Here is a 19,926-nt window from a genome sequence, read left to right as displayed (position 1 = left end):
CTGATTTTATCTCAATAGAATCGGTCTCCAACTCACGTCAAAAAGTTAAGTACTACTTTGATCCCCACATGTAATGCCCGACAATGAAATCAACTAAATGCTGCAGACCATAGGCATGTATGTCAACAATTTGAGTTAGCAATGTTTTGCCCTGCATCCATGACTTTGGTCCACTTTCAGGCAAACTGAAAAACGACCGTACTCTAACAACAAGATTTATCTCTCTAAGATTTGACCTACAACTCACAGCAGTGAATACACAGTTAGCTAAATCGTCCTAGATAGAGCTTAATTCATTCTACAAATCGATTTGCCCCAAAATCTAACATCAGTACATAGGAACAAGAGAAATTACTTAGGGTTCTCTTCAAGATTGGACAAATCCATCACTCCGGCCACTACGAGCCCAAAGCCTGGTCGCGAGCTCAGCGGCCGCGCTAGCTGGGCGTGCTCGCGCTTACCTGGGCTCAGTCACTGCGAACCCCAGGCCACCGCGAGCCGCTTGGTTGCGACCTGGGCGGGGGCGCTAGTCGGGCAGCGCGTCGGCGCTCGCCAGGCCCCCGCGCCCCGGATCCATAGAGCTACTGCGGCCACCTCCTGGATTTGTCCGAGCTTGAGCCGCCTCCACTTCCGCCTGGAGCCTAAGCCTCCGCCTGGATCTATCCGAGCTCGAGTCGCCGCCGCCTAGAGCTGCTGCTGCCGCTGCCACGAGACTGGGAGAGAGGAGGAAGGGGGCTCGGGATTGTGACTCAGGCACTGGTGGAGCACATAAGAAACCTAAGGATACCAATGTCTTTCCACCATATTTCCAAGGTGTTTTCTTTTTTTTAACTCGTTTATTTGAGATCCCACTAACGGAGTTGAAAGAAGGGGCAAACGGATGCTTCGTTTTGGTAAAACAGGGGTGAACTCACAAAGTTGTGAGGGGAGGTAAAAACACAATTAGCTTGCAGAGTAGGGGTAGAAACACCAATTTCCCATATTACATCTTCTTATATAAAAGTTTGATCCTTTTATTACTTTTTTATATACATTAAACAACTATTTTTAATAGTTAAAATTATTATATTTTAAATTTATTTATGTTAAGATCAATCCTACAGTATATAGTGACACACGGTAGATATTTAGTTTCGGATGTCACTTACTTTTTTAATCATAACGTATAGTAAAAACTACTTTCGAATACCACCCACTTTGTTACCTATAGCTCATAGTGGGAGCTCAAGTCCGTGCTCCAGACCCTCCAATATTAGCATGGTTTTCTGGGGTCCGATAGGCCAGAGTAGCCTTTGCTCTCGTCTGCCTCCTTCCTCTTGCTCTGCGCCTCCCTCTCCCTTTGGCCTCCGAGGAGCTCTTTGCTCCTCTCGATCGTTTCGTCACCACCGCCCTCGTCGAGCCGCCGGTAATCGACGCACTGCTGCAAGGTGGATCGATCGATCGATCGGTCGATGCTTTCTTGTGCTCCCTTATTACTCTCCGCGTTGCTCCCTTCTTCCTCTCCGCGTTGCTACTTTAGCAATTTTTGATTTATCCCCCTGTTTCTTCACATAGCATTCCCCTGAGCGCCGAAGCCGGAGATGGAGCAGACGGGGCTGTTTTGGGGGCCGGTGCAGGAAGAGGATCAGGGACTGGATGGCTTCCTCGGCGATCTGCAGTTCAGCCTCGCGAGCGGCACTGCCTGCGAACACCAGGTAACGAGGATCGCGACCGCGATTTCAGTTTTCCGGTGCTCGGCTTGGCCACCAGCTGAATCTGGATGAAAAAAGTCAGATTTTTTATGTTGTTGCTGGATGAATGCAACCATACATCTACCCTTCCTCGATTAAAGAACTCCCTTTCCGCATTCATGCTTCTTGGGTCCGTCATGGTTATTCACTGAAGTGGTGGACGGGCGGTCATCGCCACCATGGTATCCCGCAGCGCTTCTGCGGGCGGACGGCGCGCGCGCACCTTATGGTGAACACGCAGTCAAGCCGGCACATGTGCGGCAAGGGTGGGTTCAGGGACGCGGCGAGGCCGGCAGGATGCGGCCGGGTTTCAGGGCGACGTGCGCCGCGGCGCGGTCTGGTGGCCGCACGCACGGGTGGGAGCGTCGCTTGCGCGGGTGCGGCCAGCGCGCGACACGGCGACCCTGTCTACAGTCTAGCGCGGGGACAAACTCGTAGTTGTCCTGCTGAATTCTGTTTCTTCTTGGTCTTTTTTTCGTTTATTTTTCAGCTTGTTTCCCCATCCAATTCTTCTACGGTGGAGATGTGCTTTATTGCGATGGGAAAGAGATAATTTTATTTCTCGAACTGGAATGAGTGGAAAATTAGTTTTAGAAAATAAACATTGGGAAAAGATTGCAGTTATTTTCCTTGCCGAGTCATAAATGATATATCCCTGATTTTTCTTTTCAGAACCATATAGGAATCTCCCGGATTCCATTTTGTTCAAGAAAACATTTTTTGGCACTGGGTTTCACCATTTATTGAACTACTTGGGCAGAAATTCAACAGTCTAAACCATTACAACGACCACGGCAACATACATTGACTACCCGAAGCACCTAACATGTTTAACACTTGGTGTAGTCCTCAGTTTGCTCCGAATCTTCAATGCGCATTTCATCCCCCAAAATTTCTCCTGCTCCAAATCAGTGGTTAGAGACCCAAAAGAAACATTTGCTCACCTTGATCACCACCCATACAGTAATAAGATCCATCTGTTGTAGCAAAACATCCTGGTAGATATAAAGGCTGGAAATTCTACAGTTTCAATGAGTGAACCTCCTGGATGTTGTCATCCTCATCATTAGTAAAAGAAATAGATTCATGATCTCGCATCATTATGGCGGCATATGCTGCTTTTTTAACAGATGGCGACTTATCCAGCGCGAGATGATGATGCCCTGTTCGTCCTACAACTTCTGGAAGATGCAGACCTGGATGAATGGTTATCTGGTATGCTGTTTAGTTATTTCTGTAGATTCTTATAGTTCCTACACTTGAAACATACAATTATCTATGGCTTGGAACTTGGAAGAACATTTATAGAGCCTCTATTGCAGGTGGTTTACATCAATCTCCTTTAGGGGACACACTGAGCCATCATCAGGTATCACTATGGAATTTATCAAGTAGATGCTGAGATGTTTAAGCAGTCACTAGATTTTAGCATAAGTAAAATTTGAACCTGATAAAAAAGTGGATGGGACAAGGTATTAACAACCAGTTTTGTCATGGCAGATGTTAGGTAGGAAAAGTGGTCGAAGAGGAATGCGCAAGAGAAGGATATCTCCATGGGTACGCACAAGTTAATTTGACAGCAGAATACCTTTAATTCAACTAAATGAAGAAGAAACATAAAAAATGAGAAAACTTTGATTCAGTGTACAGTTTGTTGAGAAAATTTATTGCTCTTCACGATCAGAGAGAAAATAGGCTAGTATAGTTATTTCAGGTACCTAACCAAACATTTATTTTGTTTAAACAGAGTGTTTAACAAATTGATTTTAAGGCTATGCGTTCCACCCTCTTTGAGGTCAGATTCGTGTTTTAGTCTATCATCCATCAGGGCTGACAAATTTCCATGGCTATCTTTGGTTGTTTGACAGGGCACATTTGTCTTCGAAGAAACAACTTTAGAAGGGAACAGGGAATACATAACTAGAAAAAACAATAGTCGTTGGACAGCTAAAGAAGTGGAGTTACTGGTACAGGGTGTATCCAAATTTGGTGTTGGACGATGGACTGAGCTGAAGAAGAAATATTTCAAAACATCAATTAGGACATCAGTACACCTTAAGGTGCAGTAGATTAGTGATACATTGCACCATGAAGTAAATTCATTCAGATGCTATTGGCTAATATCATACTCTTGTTTTGTTTCATCTTTCATTGTTCAGGACAAGTGGCGAAATTTGTTGAGAGCTTACCAGGTCAGGGTTTCGTCAAAGAAACATGCGATATTTCGTCTTAAACTTTAATGCTAACTGCTAAATACATTTCTTTAACTCGATTCAGGAAAATGTACAAAAATATACGCTGCTGGATCTAGAGCCACCATTGGTCCAACAGATCAGGAAGCTGGCAGCCAAACATCCATATCTGAAATGAAGGCACGGTTAAGAACAACAGCTCAGTCATCGTATAGATTCTAGCATGGAGTTAGCGGCATCTAAAAGGGAAGGGAACATTAGAAAGTAGATTATTTATTAAATGGAAGCAGGGTTTTGTAAGTAAATAGGCTGAATCTTTTACTTTTGCCATGTCTCTGTAAAACTGTCCAGCAGTCCTAGACGAATTGCTTAATATTAGTTTTGTTCTGAGGCCTAACATCGATTTCAGCTCTTCCTTGCTCTTTTAGTGCTTAATCACGGTACGACACTGATTTGTGATCCTGCTAACCTCTGAATTTATACTTATTTGAAAAGCTTACGTGCTCTTTATCTGGTTTCTGTGACTTCACATAGTACAATACATGGTGCTGGAAAATCCAGTTGAGTTCCCAGCTCAAAATCTTGTTTGGTTAATCCTCTAGGATTGACAGAAAACAAGAAACTTACTGCTTTCAATGAACTACTTGTTGCTGAAGTAGCACTATCCATGTCACTAATATATAGGAGTTTGCTGAACATATTTTTTTTCTGTGTTTCCGTTTGAATATAGAAGTATAGGAATCAATTGGTATGTGCAAGGTTCTATTCACAATATTTTGGAAGAATTAAGCAATTTGAACATCAAGTGCTTCATTTTAATTTTCACAGTTGCACATTGGCACATTCAGAAATCAAAGTACAGCAAAATCCATCTTTTCAAAAGCATCTAGAATCGGCCGTCAATTTGACAATTTGGAGAGCAATCCTTCAGCAGGATCCCAAGACATGAATATTGAAAGATTGATCTTTTTCCTTCCTTTTCAGATTTTTATTTTGTTTGATGCCTTTTGGAACTTGGAAGGGTTGCAATCATTTTGTATTTATATGTTAGTCCAACGCTGCCCTCAGCCCTTTTCAACAGTAATCCTTCAACAAAAGAAGTTTGAATTCTGAAGTGATCTTCCTGCTCTATGATTTTTGCAGTTTAGGTTCACGTATGTCATGTGCACCATAGTTATACTCCGATAGAGTTTGTCCTGCTCATTGCATATCAGGCCTCTGGCCTCCGTGGCTCAAATGCTAATGTTTATGCCACTGTTTCACGCTCATTTTGCGTAGATGTTGTTCAGTACTCTCAATGGATTGTAATCTCAAGTTTCTCCATGAAGCATCATATATGAAACAGAAATTTTGAATGTTGAACTGTGTGACAGACAAATGATTGTAATCCCAATTTTCTCCATTTTTTTTTGCCCCCACGGATAGAAGGGCCTCACTCAAGTTTCATTACTTAACCAGCAACGAACTCCCAGCGTCTCAGCCACAGCAATCTCAAGATTCTTCATGAAGCAGCACATGAAACAGAAACTCTGAATGTTTGAACTTTGTGACAGACAAATGCAGCATTCCCCTGGTCTGTCCTGAGACACTAGAATATAAAGTATGAACACATCACACAAGAGTGGTCCATCTGCCATTTATAAATCCCGCGTGCATTTGATAACGGGAGATGCTCAGAACATATGAATTCAGGCTATCTGAAACCTGGGAGCTATCCTGACAACAACATGCCTGAAAACTCAGGAACCGCCTGGGCCTGAAACAATCCTGCTGGCACTGCTGCACCACCTCACATGGCCACACGAGCTGCCGCTGTCCGCTGCACGCCTGCACCGTTGATTGATCAAGCAGCAGCACTGATTTCAGCAGCAGGCTCAGACTCGGACGAAGCAATCTTGAACAGTATACTCTTTGGCAGGCACAGCTCTGGGGTCAAGACGGATACAATCCTGATCAATCTGATAGAGGGGCGCACGCGCGCGCGCATACATACACGAGTGCGTCCAATCTCGCAGACGCGAAAGGCCAATTCGACAGGCAAGTGATGCGATTCGGTGCTACGGCAAGACCCAAGAGCCTCAGCAGCAGGTAAGGAGTTCATCAGGGCCCCTTGGCCTCACTCATTGCCCACACTGCAACCTGACCTGCTCTGAAATTTCGTTCACGGCAAGCGAGGATGAGTAGGGAACGGCGAGACGCCAGGAGTGCGGGCTCGCTCCATACCAGAAACCGGCGCGGCGGCGAGCCGGCGAGTAGGGTGGGTGCACTTGGCCTGCCCTCCGTCGCAGCCATCTTCGTCCCTCCTCGCTAGTTGAAGACGAGAACTGGGGCGGCTTGGTTGCCGCCGCCGGCGCCGCCATCCGGCCCCACAAAGACGGCGGACTGCGGTGGCCACTGCCCAGCGCCCACCGCCGCCCAGATTTTTGGACTCTTCAACTGTTAAAGAAAAGGGTTCGTGTCCAGTAATAGCCCAGTATACGCATCCCAGTGGCCCATAACGACCCACAAGTCTTTTCCTCTCTTTTTGTCCGGGAGTGTCGTTTTTGTTTAATAAATAGAATCTGTCCAAGGCCTCGTTCGGTTGCTCCAATCCGGCACGAAACGGCCTACAATCCAGCCGGAACGAAGTGGCCCGGTTTGCAACCAGGTTTGGGCTGGAATGGTCGTTCGTTTTGGGTTGTCTGGATTGGAAACGGGCCCGGTTCAGCCTCCTTCCGCCCCCTTTCGGCCCGGTTTCAATCCCCACCTCCCACCCTCCGAATTCAATCGCAGCCGGCGGCCTGAGCTCCCAGCTTGATGCCGACCACCTCCCTGGCGAAGAACAAGTTTTTTTTGGCGTCGTCTTGAGTGGCATGTCAGGAACAACATGCTGTTGAAACGCTGAACGAGCCGGCAAACAATCGACAGGCAACGAGGGATCCGACGCATCAAGGACCTCCAGGAATCCCACATCGCCGGGCGACGAAGAACCCAAAAGGGTAACTGAACCACCGAAGGTGGGAACAAGCAACCAACCCGAATCCGATTCGAGCTGGGACATAAAGCTCCTCCGATGAACCAAGGAGTAGCAGCAAAATATTCCGATGAACACATCACCAGCAAAAGCACCGAAACTCCACCGAGCAGCAGGCCTATGTAGAAAACAGATTTTGCGCCGCTAAAGAACGACCGGGAGTGCTCAAGGACTGGAATGTACTTACTTTTTCTTTTAAGGATGTCTTTGCACTTTGGGCTGTAATCACCGAATATTAAAGAATGAAATCCCGGTTTTCTCGAAAAAAAAAAAACCTCCGGATTCAATCCGGATCGACGCGGAGAGGGGGAGGGCGACGGGGCGCGGCTGGCGGCGTGCGAAGAGGGGAGGGCGCGGCTGGCGGCACACGAAGGTTCACGGGCGACGGCGCACTGGCACGGAGAGCTTGTCCTCCGCCGCCTTCTCACTAGTAAGCCGCCGCCTCTCTCTCCTCCTTCCTCTCTCCGCATTTCTTGGTGTTGACCTCCAGCGGCCGGAACCAGTAGCAGCAGTGGGCGCCGGTGCTGCTGCCGACTCCAGATCGAGTAGGTGTTGGGGTTTGACGGGGTGGAGTAGATTGATGGATAGATCAGCCGGGCGCGCAGCTGCAGGAAGCGCATGGAGCTGCTGCGGCGGCGGTGTGCTTGCACTCTCGGCTGTGCAGTGCTGCGCGGACAGCTCTTGACTCCCTAGTATATGTTCTGTGTGCTGCCATAATGTTGCTGGGTGTGCTTCCATGATGTTGCTGTTCATCAGCAGATGGTACGATTTGCCACGAAAAAGCTCAAGTAATTAGAATCTTTCATGACGACTTGAGTTCTTATATAGGTTTATTCTGAATTTCGTTGCATCAGTAGTCTGCCAATAGGTAGTTCTGAATTTTATTAGCCCTTGTATGAGATGTATCCTGCAAATTGCTGTCTTCTTTGGATGAATGTTTCTTGTGATGCATCCTCTGTTTTTAAGGCGTCGCCTAGGCGTCCAGGCGGTAAAAGATTTGGGGCGTCGGGGTCGCTTAACGAAGCATGCGTATGGCGTCCGCCTTGACGAGGTAGGCATCCGAGCGTCGCCCAGGAGGCTGGGGCGGACGCTTCACATGCGGGAATCGAGGAACGGATGCTGCCTGGCGCCAATCTTTCCCGCGCGGAAAGAATCGACTTCCCACGCGAAAGAATGGCTCCTGCGCGTTGCTTCCCGCCGTCCGCCTGCCGCGCGGGAAGAAATCAAGATAACAAGAGATAGGGAAGAGATAGAGAAGAGGGATTGAGAGAAGAAATAGACCTTTCCCTTCCCTCGCAGCCCGACCTTTCCCTTCCCGCGCGCGGCGACTCCCGGCGGCGGCGCGGCGCAATCTCGCACGCGCGACCCTGCCGGCGGAGCCGCACATCCCTGCGTGCTGCTCTGCTTTCCTTCCGGCGGTGCATCTCCGTTCGATTGAAGCGGAGCGTGCCCTCCCTCTGCTCCAACCAACCACCAGGAGGCTTGCCTGCCTCTGTTCCGGCCGCCTGCTCCACCTTGCCTGCCTCGAGCTGTCGAATCTGCTGGCCTGCGGCTCCGACCTGCCTTCCGTTGGGTCACGACCAAGGTATGCCTTCCCCTCTCGCTCTCCCCTTCCTCTATTTTCCCTTGCCCGTGCATATATAAAACAGAGCACATCACATGGGTACCCTGTTTAGCTTGTCCACTAGTGCTTTGTTTATTTGCATGTTGATGTAGTACCATGGTGTCTGTAATTGGGAATTTAGGACATTAGGTGCTCTATTTTGTATGTTAATTGCTCTGTTTCATGTGCCAAAGTGTGTTGTTTATGGACTTGTTCTGTTTTATATGCAAATCTGCTAGTACAGTGGTCCTATTACTGCTTTCTATTCCATGTGCATGTGCTTTGTGCTGCTCCCTTTTAATAACGCATAGCTTTGTTTTTTGATGAACTGCAGACAAGGAATGGCTGCTACTGAGAGTCCAGCTTCTGTCAATGGTGAATATGATCCCACTACTGATAAAGCTCGGAAGGCAAAGTCAAATGACCCAGGCTGGAAGTATGGTTATTGGGCAAACCTTCAAGACCGAAATGAGGTGACATGCATTCTTTGTGTCAACCCACAGAAGGGAGGGATCAAAAGGCTGAAGCAGCATCTCGCAGGTGGCTATGCTGATGCCAAATTGTGCGAGAGTAAAAGACTCACTACTGCAATCAGAAAGGAAATGAGAGATTACTTGGAACAAAACAAGAGAAAGAGGCCATTGTTCCAAGATGAAGGAGAACAAGCACCGAATGTGGTGGAGGTGGTAGATGTCGAGGCTGACGCCTCAGTTATTCATCATCCAAGTTCAAGGACAGCAGCCAAACAAAGGCGTGCAACTTATCAATTTACTGCAGCAAAGACCAAGGCAGCACCAAAGGCAGCAGCAAAGACGAACAAGACAGTTGCTGAGATGCTTCGAAAGACACCCGAAGAGTTGGTTGAAGAAAGATATTCAAAGAGCTATCAACCCACAATAGAGGCCAGCACAAAGACAAAGGAGGAAAAGGAATATGTGGATCTGCAGTGGGCTTTATTGTTTTATGAATGTCAATGTTTTCCTAAACGGTAAACGCTAAACGAACGGCGACGCTCTGTTTAGCGTTTAGGCTGTTTAAACGCCGTTTAAACGGGCTAAACGGTATGGTACTGTAGCATGATTTCCAGCAAAATAAATAACCATTTGTGGCATAAATTTAAAGTGGATAGAGATGTTTTTCTTACCTTTTCTGAAGTAATATTGATGGCTTTTGTGTCCCCATAATCTGAACCATGTACCTGCAAAATAAATGACTTTTGTTAGTAGAAATGCTGAAATGGTGTGAAAAAGGCTAAAACAATTGGAATACACAAGACAACAGTTCATAGTTGTAATCAAACAAGCTCATTTCAGCACAAATATCAATTGTTGTCCCAAACAAACACCACAATTACAATTCACAAGTAGTTCTCACAAGTCACAAAAACAAACACGATAGTGACACTTGAGTTTTACAAATTGATAGTGATAGAAATAAAATGATGGATTGATAGTGATAATAGGAGAATGATGGCAGCTAAAGCATGAAGCTCAGTCATCATTGTCCCCCTCCCCCTCTTGCTGATAATTGGTTGTAGGCATCACTTCATCATGGTCGGACTCAAACTCAATTTCTTCTTCATTTGTCTCTTCTTTTTCACTTTCTGAGAAGGGCACTTCTTCAACCTCTCTTGTATTAGCTAATCTTGAACTCCGACGAAGTTTTGTGACCTCCTCAGCACCACATGTTTCAGCAATTAATTTCCATGTCAGCCCTGTAACAGGCTCAACCTCAGGATCTTCTTCATCTGCACCTTGAACCATCCATCCTTGAGCAAAGGTTGCATCACTAGAGACAAGAGGGTCTGTTTTTTTATTCTGCTGAGCTTTACTTTTCTTCTTTGCATGAAGATGATTGAATCGAACAAAAACAAGTTCTTCAACTCTCTCACATGTGAGCCTATTCCTTTTCTTTGTATGGATCTACAAAATATCATTTTTTTGAGCTGGAAATAGAGTGATAAAAACATGGCACATGCTGCAATTAGTAACTCAATTTTAACTTACCCCTTCAAAGCAACTCCAATTCCTTTCACAGCCCGAAGCACTTGATGTCAAAGAGAGAATCCTAATAGCCATCTTCTGCAGTGTTGGAACTTGAGTTCCATAATTTGCCCACCACTTAGCTGCACAAGAATAAATGCAATGTTAAGATTTATATATTTTTTTACAACAGCCAACAATCAGATTTCAAATAACATAAATACCTGGGCTGAAATCATAGTCCTTGCAGCCAACCTTAGCTACATTTTTTCCAAAATGCCCAACTTTGTCCTTAAACTTATGCAAGTCATCATTGAGCACTTGATTCTGCTTGTCATAAGAACCATGATAGAATATTTCAACAGCTTCAATACACCCATCCATGACCTCTTCACTGTCAAATATGGATGAATCATAGAAGGTATAGTAAGGATTCAAGCAATAGGCAGCCAAGTGAATGGGGCTGTCCAACCGCTTCTTCATCTTTTCATCAATGATTCCTATGATACTCTTGTACAAAGTCCCTGTCTTGTCTATGTTTCCAACAGCAATCCTAATATCTTTCTTGGCTTTGACAATTTCACCATAAACGAAAGGCATTGATGGTTTAACATCCCCATCAACCATGCGAAGTACTTTCACTAGTGGCTCAAATACTCTCAAGCAAAGACTAACACCATTCCAGCTTCCCCTCTAAACTTCCACCACTTTGTTCTCGCAATCTTGGCACGTTTGTCCCGGTGGACACGTACCCGAAGACGAAAGTCCGCCACCACAAGTTTGTGTTGAGGGACAACACACTCCCCAGGTATCACCTTACAATCTAAGCAATCACGTCTATCCTTCCTTCTAGCAAGGATAAAGTCGATCTGACTCGAGTGTTGTCCACTACGAAACGTCACAAGATGGGATTCCTTTTTCTTAAACACGGTATTCGCTATCAATAAGTCGTAGGCTAACGCGAAGTTCAACACATCCTCCCCCTCTTGACTCCTGCTACCATACCCAAAACCCCAGTGCACTCGCTCGAACCCTACATTAGTCGCACCCACATGGCCGTTGAGATCTCCTTCTATGAAGAGTCTCTCGCTGGTAGGCACGGTACTAACCATGCTGTCTAGATCTTCCCAGAACTGCATCTTAGTGCTCTCACTAAGGCCTACCTGAGGGGCATAAGCACTGATCACATTCAAAACCGAATCTCCAACTACCAACCGGATTAGAGTAATCCGGTCGCCTTGCCTTCTAACCTCTACGACTCCATTCTTAAGGCTCCTATCAATCAAGATGCCTACACCATTCCTACCCGGAGTTGCTCCCGTGTACCAAAGCTTGAAGCCAGTATCCTCAACCTACTTCACCTTCTGGCCCTTCCATTGAGTCTCCTGAACGCATAGAATATTTTCACGCCTCCTAATTGCTGCATCAACTAGCTCTCGCAACTTACCCGTTAGGGACCCTACGTTCCAGCTACCTATACGAATCCTAGTTGGCTCGGCTACCTTTCTTACCCTTCGCACCCGTCGAGGGAAGTGCGAAGACCATTGCTCATTTTTCACTACACCCGGGGCGTAGATATAGCGCGCCATTCAAGTGACGACCCGACCCTTACTCACTTATCATCGTACCCAGGTCACGATACGACGCGTCCTTGGGGGATGGCGATCCGGCCCTTGCCCATTTATCACCACACTCGAGTTCCGATGTAGCGCATCGCAGGGTTACGCCCGAACGAGTTTTTTTTGGTTTCAAATCCACAAGAAATGTCGTTGGGTGTCTGTAAGTATTAGGCTGGTTCCAACGGGGTCGGTACCGACCCCCGCCGGTCGGTACCGACCCGGCTACCGACCCGCGCCGGTCGGTAAGCGCGGAAACCGAGAGCGCGGGGCGGTAGCGCTACCGACCGGCCGGGCGGTCGGTACCGACCGGCGTTGGAGCCGCGCGCGGTCGGTACCGGCCGGTCGATACCGACCCGGCCGGTCAGTACCGACCCGGCGTCCAGTCGGCTGCCACATGGCGCTCTGTGATTGTTCAACGGCTACCACGTCAGCTAGCCGTTGCAATTAGCCATTTTTGACCGTTTGAACTCCAAAAAATTCGAAAAAAATTCCAAAAAATCACAAATTTCGTCCCCAATTTTTATTTCGAATTTTTATGTAATTTCCGAATTTTTAAATTTAATAAAATGAGGTTATTGTGTCCATTTAAATTATAAAAGAACGCGTTCTGAAATGGTTAAGTCTGGAATGGAAAAGCTGACGTGGCGCTGACGTGGCTGTGGGCTGAGGCTGCAGGCTCACTGATGGAGCGCTGGGGTCGAGTGGGCTGGCGAGAGCTGACGTGGCGCTGATGTGGCTGTAGCTGCGGGCTGGGGCTGCAGACCCACTGTTGGAACCAGCCTTATGCTTAGATAGATGGGCATGCACATCCTCTCGAAAAACAAATGACAGACATGCTGCTAAAAGTTCTTCAGTTGTTGAGCCATCTTATCCCTCTCCAACAGACGAACTGCACGCCTACAGGCCCTGGACTGCGACCAGGGTTTAACTTTTCGGCGGTAAACCGGCGAAAAACCGGTGAATTTTCCGTTTTCGGTAGGTACCGGAAAGTGGTATACCGGTGTTTTTCGGTATTTTTCGTTTCGAATTTTAAAATTTCAAAAAAATTTATAAATAACTGTCAAAAAAATCGGCAAAAATTATGATAAAAAACTAGGGATTTTTATTAGCTTATAGCACTTGAAATCATTCAAATCTAAGTTGATTTGGTAGGTCAAAATGATGAATTTTCTATGAGGAGTGAAAATTTGGTAGGTCAAAATGATGAATTTGCTATGAGGAGTCAAAATCTAAGTTGATTTGGTAGGTCAAAATTTGCTTAAGTCTCACCATCTATGAGGAGTGAAGAACGCAGGTACTTAAGCAACCGAAAAGTTTTTATATCTATATTTCGTTTTTTCTAGTTATTCCATTCATTTCATACAAAATCTTCGTATGCAGAGACTATGCATTTGCTACATGGATTATGGATGGACAATACTTTCGATTACCGTGGAAGCAATGTGTTGTATTAATTGGACTACGGACTTAATTGTAATAATTTTAATAGACTTTGTACTTTGGACTAAGTACGTGTGCATTTTGGACATGAATTATGTGCTTCGTTTTCGTATTTCTCATTGTGTGCTGGAGTTTCTTATATGTTGTGTATTATAATCTATAAATATAGATATAATTAGGGCAAACTCCCAAAAATTTTCAATTTCTTTTCACAAATACATAATTCCCCCATCATTTTCCAACTGTTTCCATCATTTTTCGGTGAAAAGCACCGAAAAAACCGGCGAGATGCACCGAAAAAACCGGCCGGTATACCGAAATTTCGGAATTTTGAATTTGAAAACTCTTTCCGATCGAAATTACCGGAAAACCGCGAAATTTCGGCCGGTATACCGTTTCCGGTGGTCACCGAAATTTTTTTCAAAAACGAAAACGTAAACCCTGACTGCGACTGCCCAGGCATGGTCACGGTCAAGCAGCGCATGCGCCGCTGCTCCTGCCTCTGCTTCGCTCAACACGTCGACCAGCTCAGTCAGAGATCCCATCACCAACTGTTGCCCAGATTCGATCCAAAGGATTACGGGACACGGATCTCGCGGCCGCCTTGGCCCTTCCTATCTCGGAGACTCGGACTCGCGTGCTTGTTCCGTGACTCCCCGTGGGCTCCACCCAGCCCGGACCGAGGCTTCCCTTTGGGAGAGCCCACAGAGCTCGACTCGAAAAAAAAAAAAGAGCCGAGCTGGCCCCCACGTCACGACGAGCCCGCGACGGGACCCACCTCGCGAGCTTGAACCGCCGACGACTTGGGTCCAGATGGACCTCTCGGGCCCGCATGTCATAACCGCAGGCAGAATTTAATCCGTGCTCCGCGCCTCCGCCCCTCCGTGTACCGTGCGTGTCCATGTCTATCTCGTCGCGTCCCCCGCTGGCTTAACGGCCTGACCTCTCCTGGGCAGCTGGGCTCACCCCCCTGCCGCCGCCCGCGGCCCGTCCGGCCACTGATCGCGGTCTCCTCCACCCCGCTTCCGCCTCCATGCTGCCGCGCTCGCCGCCGCCCGCGGCGGCGGGCGCCATGGTGCCCGGCGTGGGCGGCGTCGAGCCGGCCGTGACGCTGGACCAGGTGCCGCGCTGGAGCGACCCGGACCAGCGCATCTTCCCCGCCGCCTCCGCCTCCGGCGAGCCCTCCGAGGCGGAGAGCGGCGCGTCCGAGGAGCCCGCGGCGCTCGGCTTCCTCTCCTTCTCCGACCCGCTCACCGGCGACGACGCCGGCGGCGGGGGCCGCGGGGGCGCCTCGCGGTTCCCCGTCGACCAGGAGATCAACTCCAGGATCTACCTCTGGCGCGGCCACCCCTGGAACCTCGAGGTCGACGCCGTCGTCAATTCCACCAACGAGGTAGCGATTCATGCCCCCTGTCCTCTTACAAGTGCTTGGAATTGAGCTGAATTATGGTGCTCAATCTCCTTTTTTTTTCTTTTTTTGCTCTGGATTTTCGTGCAGAGCTTGGACGAGGCGCACAGTAGTCCTGGGTTGCACGCTGCAGCAGGGACAGGGCTTGCGGAGGAATGCGCCACCTTGGTACTGCCTGGAATTCTCCTTCACTGTACAAATTTAGTTGACATGTTTGCTTAATTGTGCTGCTGGTAGAGACTGTTATGTACTTCAGTATCATTTGTTCATTGGTCTACCTTACTCGCAGGGTGGATGCCGAACCGGTATGGCGAAGATGACCAATGCCTATGATCTGCCTGCAAGGTAACACTTGATTCTATGTTACTTATATTTGGACTTGTTAGATCGTGTGGAATATGTACATGTATACATTTGTGTGAAGATGTCAAAAATAATGTTGGACACTCAAGCTACAAAATCAAATTATTCTGTGGTTCACAATTAGAACTGTGGCCCTTTGGGTGCCTAGTTTGATCAGAAGTTCCCAACTTGATGGTTTTCTGCAAATCTCAGACCGTAAGGGACTGCACAGGCATTTTTTTTCTTATGGGATCACAATAAGGACCCTTTTGACTGAATTTGGTACAAGTTTAAAAAATTGGATCTTGTTAAACCATACTTCAAACTGGCACAGTAGTTTCTCTTAAAATTTGCTACTACTTGAAGCTTTAGTAAAAAGTTAGTAGTGCTGAAGTTAGTTGTTGAGTACTCACATTCATTATACTGTTATGTGTAATTTTTGTATGTTCAGTATGCTAAGATGCATGTTTCAATTGATTATGCAGGAAGGTTATCCATACTGTGGGCCCCAAATATGCTGTCAAGTATCACACAGCTGCCGAGAACGCACTTAGTCACTGTTACAGGTCCTGTATGGAACTGCTAATTGAGAATGGTCTTGAAAGGTACATGTCAAATCAGGATTCTTAGAGATTATTGTTACTTTAGTTTAAGTGATGTTAAATTCTTGCTTTTCACATTGCAAAATTTCCGTTTTTTTACTAAAAATTTCTTTTCATGGATTATCTAGCATCGCAATGGGTTGCATATACACCGAAGCTAAAAACTACCCTCGTGAACCTGCTGCTCATGTGGCAATAAGTGAGTTCTTTAATATTTGTTTAATCTCTTTATTTGTGCTATGAAATATTTCTTATGCATGAATGAAAATATTTGATCTGTAAATTTGGAGGTTACATGTGGTACCAACAACTTCCAGTTAAATGGGAACCTTTCGGCATCTCTCACACTTCTTACTCCTATGTAGAGATGGAGCAGTGAGTAGTAGAAAGTGGAAAGTCTAAAAACTGTTTCATTCTTGATGAATTCATTTTTACTCTGCAGGAACTGTTAGACGTTTCCTTGAGAAACAAAAAGGCTATGTAGCTGGTGTTGTGTTTTGTACTACATCTTCATCTGACACAGAGATATACAAACGGTGCTTAAACTGAAACCCAGAAGTTGCATTATATTGTGATCATTCATATGCTGATTATAAGCAGTTAAGCACTGCAGATTGCTCCCTCTATATTTCCCTCGGGACAAGCAGGAGGAAGAGATTGCAATATCAAAACTCCCAGCTCATGTCGGGGATGAGAATGGTGAGACAGTAATTGATGAAAGGAAAATAAGAATAAGACCTTTGCCTGCTGGTGCAATAGACAGAACAGTGACTTCAACTCCTCTAGATCTTCCTCTTTCTGATCCTGGGTCGGCATTGAAGAGGTGAAATTTAAAAGTTCGACTTCAATTTATACAATTCAAATATGTTTTGTTTTGGTGGTAGTGGTTTACCGTTTTTGTGCTTAATAATGATTGTATATCTGCATATTTATCGGCATACATTCCATTGTCTTCACTGCCCTTAATCTGATGTTCTCCACCAACTGCAGTTATCGTGGTGGAGTTGATATTGAAGGACGCCCAGTTATGGTGGTTGTTGGTGCACACTTTCTTCTTCGTTGCCTTGATCTTGAACGGTTTGTTCTACACGTAGTGAAGGTAATTGATATAATACATCTCTGGCAAAGTTATGCTAGTATAGTGCGTGTTTTGTGCCATGAACCAACGTAATGTATCTTACTGCAAATGTCCTGAAGTCTTGCATTGGAACTGTCTGTTTGACAATTCCTTATTTCCATTGATGAAAATTGTGATCACTTATTCACCATTGGTGTATCAGTGACATGTGTGGTCCACCTGTCTCACTGACAGTGGCAAATAAAGGCAGTGGCGGGCCCAGGGCCCGGCGACCTTGGGCCACGGCCCGGACTCCTCTACTTTGTTTCCATTAGACTTCTGTAATTAGCAGGCTATATATATAATAAAGATTAGGTATAATTTATAGCTTTTACTCTACTAAATGGCCTAGGCTTCTAAAATTTTCTGGGTCTGCCATTGCATAAATGATTGTGCAAATTGCAATATGTGCGATGTGTGAGTTAGGAACAAAAATCAGCTTGGCATATAATTTATGGTTTTCTGTCATCACTGAGAATTATGGCACTTCTTAGTCTCCAGGTTCTTGGCATGTCTACTATACCATGCACATGTTTCTGAGTTAAAAAGCTAAATCAGCTCTGACATAACATTGCGTAGTTTAGAGAAACATAGGTCACAGAAACTAGGTTCACACAAGTATAGTTATCTTCACTCTAGGGTCTAGGCATGTCTCAAATATTGTGAACATTGGTTGGGACTGACACACAAAATAATTACTCCTTTTGTGCTAGGACAAGTGACCTTTGTTTAAACTCAAGAATTTCTGAAATGGCCTCAATCCAAGTAATTCAAGCATCTATATGAGACATACTTGTATCGAAATTATATGAAATTGAGGAATGATCTTACAGCAAAACTAAAGAAGTGGAGATGGCCTCTGAATATTTCTGTATAAATAGGGAGTACTCTTGCAAATGTGAATCTGAAAGTTTCTTCCTCTTTGTTTTTGATAATTTGACTGGCTTCCACTATCTCTGTAGAGCATGCATATATTGCTTACTCTCTTGTACATCTTGTTTTGTTTTGTTTTTTTCACTAAGTTAATTCTGAAAAGTTGTGTTATCTTTCTCTTCTAGGAGTTTGAACCTCTGATTCAGAAGCCTTATACAATTGTATATTTGCACTCTGCAGCATCATTACAACCGTAAGTGTCTGATAAATATGTTAATGAAGAAATTCCTTATTATTTACTTTTAACTCAAAATGAAAAAAAGGCAACATCTTGTTGAATTTCCAGGCAACCAGATTTAGGATTCATGAAGCGATTACAACAAATACTAGGACGGAAACATCAGCGCAATCTTCATGTTCGTATCTTGTTCATGTTTAATTTGTATCAAATTCATCCTATCACATGTGCATTCTTCTAACAATGTTCAACTGTAAACAGGCAATTTATATTCTCCACCCATCATTGGGATTGAGAACCGCTGTTTTAGCAATGCAGATGTTTGTAGATGGAGAGGTACCTCCTAGTCCAGACAATAGTGACTTTTGTAGCCCTTCTTTTCATTGCGCGGCATGAGATCTTAGCATCATTCCCCCCCCCCCCCCCCCCCCCCCAGGTCTGGAAAAAAGTTGTATATGTGGATAGGCTTGTGCAGTTGTTCAAATACATACCACGCGAGCAACTTACAATGCCCGATTTTGTCTTTCAGTAAGTAGCCTTGTTCAATACCTTCCGAGTCCAGGCACATTTGCATACAAACTGGAAAACAATGCAGTACTTACTAAATTCCTGCAGGCATGATCTGGAGGTGAATGGTGGGAAGGGCCTAATCGTTGACCCAAGAACAAAGCACATTTATCAGAGGGCGTCCAGTTGATGACTTGACGTGACAGTTCTGAGTTCTGAAGTTTAATTAGTTTTTGCACTGTACCATTCTGATGTTCGCTTCTTGTAACTTTATTCCATGTTGATGTTTCTTTCTGTATCTAGTTAAGTTGGTCTATTCCATTCGTTCGTTTCTCTGCCTTCTCGCCTGTATTTGTTGATTTGTATAACTGAATAAAAGTAGTCTCAGTCTAGATGTTTAATCTTCATTCATCCTGTACAAACTTTGGCCGTCTTCCTCTCATGGTGTCACAACTGCAGACTTGAAATTGGAGTTTATTTCAAGGTGTCACCATTTATATAGTATGGCCTTGTTTGGGTTCGTTCTAGAATCTCTAGAACACGCAAGCCGGGAAGAGAATTTTGCATGCATGAAGTAGTAAATTAAGTCTATTTGCAAAATCTCTTTACGCATAGGTGTAATTTTTCGTGACGAATCTAATGATGGTAATTAATCGATGATTTGCTAACCATCCTCTAATCACACAATCAAAAGCCTCATTAGATTTATCAGAGTTTTTAGTGCAGGGGTCCTGAAGTTGGTTTTGTAAACTGACTTTGTTTGATGCCCTTAATTAGCGGTCAGTTTTTTCTGGAACTTCTACACTCAAACCAAACAGTATATGTACTGGATCATCATTTTTTTCTTAGGCCCTGCTTGGGACGGTGGTAGAGAATCGCGCTATGCTTATACGCGTAAGCGGCTCGGAGGTCGCGTTTGCGATTCTAGCCCGCGCAGTTCATTTTTTTCGTGTTTCGCGTTGTGGGCGGATGCGCGTTCACCACGGGGCGTTCGGCGGGATTTTTCGCTTTTCTCGCTCATACGCAACGCATCGCGGTCCCAAAAAGGACCTAAAAAAGGTGATCCAACTGGAAGGCACTCGTGTTGTGGCTAGTATGAAGATAGACTTCCTGTCCCTAGCAGGCATTCATTAATTAATGGCTTTGTTTGAGTGCTTACACTTCAGCTTACAAATCCATTGAAAACTAGGAAAGTACGTCCTAGTCATGGACTCCATGTCATTGAACTAGGGTTGCTTACACCATTATTGGAGACTAATG

At 45.5% G+C, this 19,926-nt stretch overlaps 3 protein-coding genes and 1 pseudogene across 5 annotated transcripts; 3 read left to right on the top strand and 1 right to left on the bottom strand.

Annotated features, from left to right (window-relative positions):
* Positions 1-1,252: 1,252 nt before the first annotated feature.
* LOC120648608 lies at positions 1,253-4,316 on the top strand. 2 transcript variants are annotated; one of them, XM_039925335.1, is made up of 8 exons: positions 1,253-1,427; positions 1,555-1,694; positions 2,861-2,945; positions 3,053-3,099; positions 3,231-3,287; positions 3,599-3,790; positions 3,890-3,922; positions 4,008-4,316. In XM_039925335.1, exons 2-8 carry the CDS (start codon positions 1,581-1,583, stop codon positions 4,098-4,100), a joined length of 621 nt encoding a protein of 206 aa, XP_039781269.1. In that variant the 5' UTR covers positions 1,253-1,427; positions 1,555-1,580; the 3' UTR covers positions 4,101-4,316. The 2 variants fall into 2 exon arrangements, with proteins under 2 accessions (XP_039781269.1, XP_039781270.1); XM_039925336.1 differs by having other exon boundaries at positions 1,259-1,405.
* A 3,876-nt stretch (positions 4,317-8,192) lies between these two features.
* LOC120650915 lies at positions 8,193-9,653 on the top strand. Its single transcript, XM_039928220.1, has 2 exons — positions 8,193-8,520; positions 8,873-9,653. The coding sequence occupies exon 2, from the start codon at positions 8,880-8,882 to the stop codon at positions 9,528-9,530; it is 651 nt and encodes a 216-aa protein (XP_039784154.1). The 5' UTR covers positions 8,193-8,520; positions 8,873-8,879; the 3' UTR covers positions 9,531-9,653.
* A 204-nt stretch (positions 9,654-9,857) lies between these two features.
* On the bottom strand, positions 9,858-11,198 carry LOC120650914. Its single transcript, XM_039928219.1, has 3 exons — positions 10,745-11,198; positions 10,545-10,663; positions 9,858-10,460 (listed from the first exon to the last, which is right to left on the bottom strand). Exons 1-3 carry the CDS (start codon positions 11,145-11,147, stop codon positions 10,029-10,031), a joined length of 954 nt encoding a protein of 317 aa, XP_039784153.1. The 5' UTR covers positions 11,148-11,198; the 3' UTR covers positions 9,858-10,028.
* Positions 11,199-14,496: 3,298 nt separating this feature from the next.
* On the top strand, positions 14,497-19,159 carry LOC120650912 (annotated as a pseudogene). Its single transcript, XR_005665855.1, has 12 exons — positions 14,497-14,972; positions 15,078-15,155; positions 15,277-15,332; positions 15,815-15,934; positions 16,060-16,130; positions 16,374-16,467; positions 16,545-17,030; positions 18,107-18,174; positions 18,268-18,337; positions 18,421-18,495; positions 18,596-18,687; positions 18,775-19,159. The product of XR_005665855.1 is annotated as a ganglioside-induced differentiation-associated protein 2-like (transcript).
* The last annotated feature ends 767 nt before the right edge of the window (positions 19,160-19,926 follow it).

This window comes from Panicum virgatum, chromosome 9K (assembly GCF_016808335.1).
Source record: "Panicum virgatum strain AP13 chromosome 9K, P.virgatum_v5, whole genome shotgun sequence".
Taxonomy (NCBI): Eukaryota; Viridiplantae; Streptophyta; class Magnoliopsida; order Poales; family Poaceae; genus Panicum; species Panicum virgatum.
Note: the sequence above shows the minus strand (reverse complement) of the source record. Positions and strands in the feature narration are given on the sequence as shown.

Bases quoted from the DNA above. Each gene is read 5' to 3' on its own strand.
- LOC120648608 (XM_039925335.1), top strand. From the start codon at position 1,581: ATGGAGCAGACGGGGCTGTTTTGGGGGCCGGTGCAGGAAGAGGATCAG. The intron at 1,695-2,860 runs GTAACGAGGATC...CTTTTTTAACAG, and splicing joins GCACTGCCTGCGAACACCAG to ATGGCGACTTATCCAGCGCG. The intron at 2,946-3,052 runs GTATGCTGTTTA...CCTCTATTGCAG, and splicing joins CCTGGATGAATGGTTATCTG to GTGGTTTACATCAATCTCCT.
- LOC120650915 (XM_039928220.1), top strand. From the start codon at position 8,880: ATGGCTGCTACTGAGAGTCCAGCTTCTGTCAATGGTGAATATGATCCC.
- LOC120650914 (XM_039928219.1), bottom strand. From the start codon at position 11,147: ATGGTTGATGGGGATGTTAAACCATCAATGCCTTTCGTTTATGGTGAA. The intron at 10,664-10,744 runs GTATTTATGTTA...ATTCTTGTGCAG, and splicing joins GGACTATGATTTCAGCCCAG to CTAAGTGGTGGGCAAATTAT. The intron at 10,461-10,544 runs GTAAGTTAAAAT...GATATTTTGTAG, and splicing joins ATTGGAGTTGCTTTGAAGGG to ATCCATACAAAGAAAAGGAA.